General features: G+C 42.8%; 1 protein-coding gene across 1 annotated transcript; it reads right to left on the bottom strand.

Moving 5' to 3' along the window:
- Nucleotides 1-258: 258 nt before the first annotated feature.
- LOC147963877 (uncharacterized) lies at nucleotides 259-4,067 on the bottom strand. The gene is made up of 3 exons (XM_087528313.1): nucleotides 3,503-4,067; nucleotides 2,653-3,258; nucleotides 259-311 (listed from the first exon to the last, which is right to left on the bottom strand). Exons 1-3 carry the CDS (start codon nucleotides 4,065-4,067, stop codon nucleotides 259-261), a joined length of 1,224 nt encoding a protein of 407 aa, XP_087384439.1.
- Nucleotides 4,068-7,879: the final 3,812 nt, after the last annotated feature.

The following is a 7,879-nucleotide window of genomic DNA, read 5'->3' as shown; positions in this document are numbered from 1 at the left end:
CCTCTATATTAGATCACTCTCCCTCTGTAAACTTTTATAAGATCGTTTAGATCACTTGAGTAGTGATCTAAACGATCTTATAAAAGAGTGATCTAAACGATCTTATAAAAGTTTGCAGAGGGAGTACTTGTGAAATGACGGTAAAAATCAAAGCGATTTATTTTTTAAGAATAGTTCAGATAACTCAACATACATGCAGAAGATAAGCTTACATGTTCAACTGGTACATCACATAGCATATCTGACCGGACAATCATCTTATGTATTGTGCAGAAGATCAGCTCCATCATGTGTACCACCAATGCTTGTTTCTGCAAGCATAAGAAGGAGAACAACCAATGACATTCCAATGCAAATCCAAATAGATACGAGGAAGCATTAAAAAGATATTTAGATAACTAATTATAGTTCAAAAAAGGAATCAATATTGATACACCATTAGGGATACATAAATAAAGCATATCTACTTTCGAAGTTAATGAACATTCCAAAAATAGTATAAACTGATTACTACTGTCAAAATGAAGATGCACAGTCAAACTATAAGCTGGTTAGAAGAGACAAGGGTATCCATAATTTTTCAGATCATTCCATGCCATAATTGGAAAAAATATTACAATCAACCTAATAAATCCTACATGTTTGATATTTCAGTTGGTACAAGCTAGTTTTCGTGTAGTTGTCTTCAATTTCCAACTGTATTATCTTATCTTGAGGAAAAACTGCAGCTATTTTATACAATTCTTGTGATGAGGCACGAACTAGTGAGACAAGCTAATGCAAAAGTGTTGACGCTCAATCATTTGCAGTACTCAACGAAGCAACGATGAACTATAGTGGCAGCAGACACTTTGGATCAAGCAAGAAGCAAGAAACTGAAGCTGACACCCAGATTGATTAGATCAATCTTGAAACTAGCAACTCACTGTTCACCTCTCAGGAAAGTAATAAGCAAAGGATTTGGTGCCACCCAACAATTGTCGCATTTTCTGGCTTTCTACTGAACTCCAAATTCAACTCCTTCCATGGCCAAAGCCTGCCCATGAGGCCATGATATAGCGTAACACACACCCTGCCAACTTGATCTACAAGCCCTGTCCGCGCAACAACATGGGAGATCTACTAGAAATCAAAATCCTTAAATTGCTGGACTCTCGTCTAAAAACAAGCTAGCCATAACTAGTAAACGTGCTATTTTTCACTGGTTTCAGAACAAAACAATTCGGCAGCTGTCGCAGGCAAATATCCTGACTTGACTAGTAGGGAAAAGTAGGTATCCGATCCATTGTTTTTCTTCGCAAAAAAAGAAAAGAAAAGGTATCTATTGTTTTTTTTCTCGAACACTCACCCAAATGTGTGTCGTTGTGCATTAGAATGAAACGTCAAGATGACGCAAAAATGCAAAAGGCTGAAACTCAGAAAAACAAAAAGAAAATGCAAAAAGGAAACAAAACCGAAGAGAAGAAGAGAAAACTAAAGCGAAACTGTACAAGGGCCGAGCTAGCAGAACTTAGAACTTTGACTTGTTTTATTGCATGGATATTTCATATAGTAAAGTGATAAATACAATTTGCTAGGTCTGACTTGAACCACGAAAATCACAGAAATAATGAGCCCACCACCTGGCAACGAAATTGTTGTATCGATTTCTTTTCACATTTAAAACTGAGCGCGGCGATTAAGAAGGGAAAGTGGGCCTCTGTTTCTCACGGGCAGATTGTGTGACACGTGTGTAGGAGGAAGACAAAGGGACGATGGGTTTATACGGAGGGATTAAATGCGAGCCGGTTTCAACATGGCGAACGGTGTAAGTGGGGATTCAATGCGAGCCAGTTTCGTCCATACAACATTAATAACCCTCATGCGCCCTTCTTTCCCACAAAACAGGCGGGGGGTTTTCCCGCGCTTCCTTTCGAATATGGAGGGAGTACGTACTACTTCCCATGTCATAATTATTATTATATATAGAAGGCCACCATATGCAAGAATCGAAACTGGAGAACCGCGAAGCACATCATCACAATATTTTGAAGATGCCATCAAGCAGCAAAAGAAAGAAGTACTGTTTTTTTTACTGAATGAGAAAGAAGTACTGTTACAAGACCACTTCAACAGTACAGTTCTGAAGATGGAGCGGTGGTAGTTGACGGCGGCGGTCTCTGAGAGCACGTCGAACCAGTGTGTGCCTCAGACCCGACAAATGGCTAGGTTGGGGTCTCAGGTCTTAGATGTTAGGCTTGGTTGCGATGTCTGTTTGGTATTAGGCCCAGACTATCCGCGCCCCTTCTTCAACTGGATAGGTGTAGCGACAGTTTGTTGCTTAGACGGCGGCTTTAGTATTACTGTTGTATGACTTTGTAAAGTCTTGTGAGAACAATTAATAAAGTGGCCGTATGCATCGCCCAGATGCAAAGGCCGGGGGTCATCCTCCTTTTTAGAAAAAAACGAGACCACTTCAATAGTATTTCCATCAACCAATTATCTACTCCCTCCGTTCGGAATTACTTGTCTCGGATATGGATGTATCTACAACTAAAACACATCTAGATACATCCATTTCTGCGACAATTATTCCGAACGGAGGGAGTAAAACTAACTTTCTTCTTTTATACTTATATACATATGGTGTGAAGCAAGATATATATGACGTACCAGCAATGTAGACGCTTTCGAATGCATGAAGGGAGAAATCATGAAGGGAGGACACCGCCTTGGTTCGGGGAAGCTTCTTGAACCGCAGCGAGTCGAGTTGGATCATAAAGAATCCACTCAGCATATCCAGGAGTACCACGTTGTTGTCCTCTGCAAACCCTACTATCCTCATGTTCTCCCCCTTCTCTGAATTGAGCGAAAGTACCTTGTCAAGTTCGATAGATCTTGCAATCACCCATGAAGCAACACCATCGGAATCGGTCTTCCTCCTCCATAACTGGGCAATGTAGTCCGAATTCGACATGAAGAGGAATCCTATCCCACCACCACCCTCGGCCCGCATAAGCTTGAAGCAGTTGCCCTTGCTATAGATTGGCACCGGCACCGACATTACAGACAGGCTCTGCCTCTTCAAATCAAATTGGAGAATTCCTTCAAAATTCCCAATAAGCTGCCAGTAAAGGGAGTCTCCAGCCAACATAGCATGATCAATGTAAATGCTGGTGGAAAACCTCCAAAATAAACCGCTCGCATGAGCATCAGCATCGTATGGAATGGGTGCTGTGACGAACCCTCCCCATGCGCCGGTCTCCGACGAGTAGACGCCTGTGTTTTGATTTTCGACCGCAAAATGTGTATTTCGGCCGAATTTCGGCCATCTCGGCCGGAGGCGAAAAGTATATTTAGGCCGAAATTGCTCAAATTTAGCAAATTTTGGTCAAATTTAAGTCAAACTACAGCCAAAATTTGGTCAAATTTCAGCCGAAATTTTTGAAAATGGCCGAAATTCGGCCATCTCGGCCTAGGGCGAAAAAAAGCTCAAACCGAAAATCAAAACACAGGTAGACGCAGGCGACTGCTCGTCGGTTTTCTACTCCGTCGCCGTCTGCGGCCACCATGACCACCTTGAAGTGCTCGGCGTCTCCGGCAGCAGCGCGGAGCACCGCCCCGTTGATCACGCTCTCATAGCACTCATTCGTCGTGAGCCCTTGGGGAACATCGAGGCGGTGCTGGTCGCCGGTGACGGGGTCCCACACGATTACCTGGAGAGGCTTCAGGACTAAGAGGAGCACCAGTCCGTGGCGGCATCCGAGCGGCCTGCGAATGCCGTCGCCCTCGTCGCGCTTCAGGGAGAAGCACTCGGGAGCGACGCGATCGGGGGCCTCCAGCGTCGGGTGGAAGTCCAGGCTTCCGCATCCGTCGAAGAAGCCGAGGAGGGGAGGGTTGCGGCGGTGGTGGAGGCGGAAGCGGCGGCGGAATCCCGGGTCGGCGACGTGGTCGCGCCAGCGCGTGCAAGCGAGGGATGCGCGCGGGAGCGAGGAGGGATCCGGAGGAAGGCGGAGGAGGATCTGGGGTAGCAGGTTGTCGTCCTCCAGGGGAGACGCCGGCGATGGCCGGTGGCTGCTGGCCGGCATCTCTCGTCCTCTCGTCGCCGATGCGGGATCGAGCGATGCGGTGCGGGGGTGTTCAAACTGAAACTGAAGTGGGGTGCCAGCACTAGACTGCGGTGCGGGGGTAACTGACATGGCGGGATGCGGGATGCGGGATGAAACTGACGCTGTGGTCTCTTGGGCTGGATGGACTTTTGAAGCCCACGCTGTGTTGTGGACTCTATCATTGTCTCAAAAAAGAATCCCCAGGAAAATATCTACTAAAAAAAACTTCGGCCGTGGATTTGTCTACCTTTTCTGCTTCCCCTCAAAACCAAATTAAAATCAATTCACCTGTGTGAAACCAAAATAAAAATCGTTCCCCTTTGGCTTATGCAAATCACCGAGTGGATCACAACAAAGCAAATTTATCTACCTCTTTTGCGAGAAAGAAATGAGAAATATTTTTGCTGAAAATTCAAGGGTTTTTATCATTTATGCCATCAGTTGTGTTCCACTACTCAGTTTTGCTACTAGGATTTTCAACTACTTAATAATGCCATCGCTTTGTTAGACACATGCTCAAAAATGCCATTGGACATCATTATTGTGATCTCAAATCTCTTTTTTGATGTTATAATGGCATAAATACCTATGAACCAACATGCCAGCTCTCCCTCTATCTCACTACAATAAAGTGTGGGGTCCACTTGATCCCAACAATGTTTTTATTTTCCTGTAAAATTATTCGCTTGCTTACTCCTGACAAGTGGGGCCATACTTATCATTGTGAGATAGTGAGAACTGACATATGGGTCTAGCCTTATTTTTGTCATATAACATATGGGTCTAATGGCATTTTTTGAACAAACATCTAATGGCACGATGGCATTTTTTAGATATCTAATGGTATTTTTGAGCAAGAATCTCACGGATTGATGGCATTTTTTAGTAGTGAAAACTTCTAATGGCAAAATTAAGTAGTGGGATACAACTAGTGGCATAAGTGATAAAAACTTCAAAGTCTTCGCCACACCTCGAGGCAAGAACAAGAAAGCATGTCATAGATGAAGCAACATTCCCTAATGACTGAATCAGTAGGAGGAACTGTCGTTTTCTTTAAATCATATCGCTCTCTTTATTTATGATTCAACCAAGGTTATATCACTTAATTAATAAGAGAGGTACGGTCGAGCTCACTAGGATGGTCAACAAAAAAACTATTACAAGACGGACCCTGGGCCAAATTTACTAATTCATGAGCAACATAATTAACCATCCTAAGACAGTGCGCAAATGAGATATAAGGGAAGTTGCACGCGATATGTTAGTAATCATCAAAGATTGTTGCCGCTGAACCTGCAGATCGCCCTCTTTCATTCATCATACTGATAAACTCAATATTATTTGAATTGACAATAACCATGTTGCAACCGATTGTTTGTGCTAGGAAAAGACCATATCTCAAGTTCTCAACGCAGTAGCTTCAGCAGATAGCACATTGTAACAGAAGTCAATTTTCCAGTTCCCTGCATTTTTGAATTATTTTGCCATGGCGGAGCTTCTTTCTCTCCCACCATAGATACCAACAAGTGATAACTATTATTTCATGCACATTCCATTGCCCTAGCACAAATGTCTCCTCCAGCACACATTCTCTTGCTCTATCAGTTAGACATGCATTACTAATAATGTCATCCAACCAAAGTTCATTCCAGATTTGAAATAGTTGTTGAACACTGAAACAATGCTAGTAAAAGTAGTATCAGCCCCTGTTATGCAAGCAGAGCATTGTGGTGATACCTTACTATGCCTGTTTGAAACATTAACGCCACAAGGTAAAGTTCCATGAAGAGTTTTCCATACAAATCTTTTTACCTTTGTCGGACAGTCCAAACACCAAATTAATTGCCACACACTTCTGACCTGCATTGTTTCTTGTCTATTTGGTTGACATAGGTTGCACCCAAATATGTGATCCCACTCAACATAATATGATAATTTTATAGAAAGCCTAAATTTTTTGTCATACCCCATGCAACAAAGTCAACCATATCATAATTTGGAGGTGGTATTGCTAAAGATTCGGTGAACATACACCTGCCACAAGGTTTGCCTCTCCACTTACTCATCCCACGGCTTAGTACTAGGATTAATCAAGTCATTTACTTCTAATATGATCCGGTTGCCAGGAATCCATGGGTCATCCCACCTATTGATTTTATGTCCATCACCCACTCTCCAGATGCACCCATGTTTCAGTGTGTTCACCCGTGCCATAATACTTTGCCAAGTGAAGCCAAAGATGAGCACCATGAGGTTATCCTATAAGGGATGAGTGATCGATCACTAATAGTACCTTTCTTTCTTTCTCAAGTTTTCTTGCTTGAAGGTACAGATGAACTAAAAGTCCATATGATATGTCTCCAACGTATCTATAATTTTTTATTGTTTCATGCTATTTTATTATCAATCTTGGATGTTTTATAATCATTTTGTAGTCATTTTATATCATTTTTTGGTACTAACCTATTGACATAGTGCCAAGTGCCAGTTGTTGTTTTATCCATGTTTTTTACATCGCAGAAAATCAATATCAAACGGAGTCCAAATGCCACGAAACTTTACGGAGACTTTTTATGGACCAGAAGGAAGATGTTGGGCCCTGGTTGCACCTGGGGGCGTCCCAAGGAGGGGACAACCCACCAGGGCGCGCCAGGAGGCCCAGGCGCGCCTTGGTGGGTTGTGCCCACCTTGGGTGCCCCCCGGACCGCCTCTTTACTCTATAAATACCCGAATATTCCAGAAACCCTAGGGGAGTCGACGAAATATTCATCTAGCCGACGCAGAGTCTAGAACCACGAGATCCAATCTAGACACCATCACGGAGTGGTTCATCACTTCCATTGGTGCCTCACCAATGATGCGTGAGTAGTTCTTTATAGACCTTCGGGTCCGTAGTTAGTAGCTAGATGGCTTCATCTCTCTCTCCCTCTCTCTCTCTCTCTCGTGATTCTCAATACAATGGTCTCTTGGAGATCCATATGATGTAACTCTTTTGCGGTGTGTTTGTTGGGATCGATGAACTTTGAGTTTATGATCAGATATATCTTTTTATATCCATGAAAGTATTTGAGTTTTTTGTCTCTTTTATGCATGATCTCTTATAGCCTCGTATTTCTTCTCCAATATTTGGGTTTTGTTTGACCAACTTGATCTATTTATCTTGCAATGGGAAGAGGTGCCCGGTAGTGGGTTCGATCTTACGGTGCTTGATCCCAGTGACAGAAAGGGAACCGACATGTATGCATCATTGCTACTAAGGATAAAAAGATGGGATCTATATCTACCGCCATAGATAAATGAATCTCGTCTACATCATGTCATCGTTCTTATTGCATTACTCCGTTTTTCCATGAACTTAATACACAAGATGCATGCTGGATAGCGGTCGATGTGTGGAGTAATAGTAGTAGATGCAGGCAGGAGTCGGTCTACTAATCTTGGACGTGATGTCTATGTAATGATCATTGCCTGGATATCATCATGATTATTTGAGGTTCTATCAATTGCCCAACAGTAATTTGTTTACCCACTGTTTCCTATTTTTCTCGAGAGAAGCCACTAGTGAAACCTGCGGCCCCAGGTCTTCTTTCACATATATTTGCCTTTGCGATCTATGTTTCTCTTGCATTTATTTTAAGATCTATTAAACCAAAAATAAAAAATACTTTGCTGCACTTTATTTTATTTGTGATCTATTATATCTATCACAAATTTATCTCCCGTCCACGCACCATTTCTAGCACCGTTACCCGAAAGGGATTGACGACCCCTTTAACATGTCGGCTTGCGAG

This window comes from Triticum urartu, chromosome 6A (genome assembly GCF_056163025.1).
Source record: "Triticum urartu cultivar PI428250 chromosome 6A, HENAU_Tu73, whole genome shotgun sequence".
NCBI lineage: Eukaryota > Viridiplantae > Streptophyta > Magnoliopsida > Poales > Poaceae > Triticum > Triticum urartu.
The sequence above is the reverse complement of the archived record's forward strand: the minus strand, read 5'-3'. Positions and strand labels throughout refer to the sequence as shown.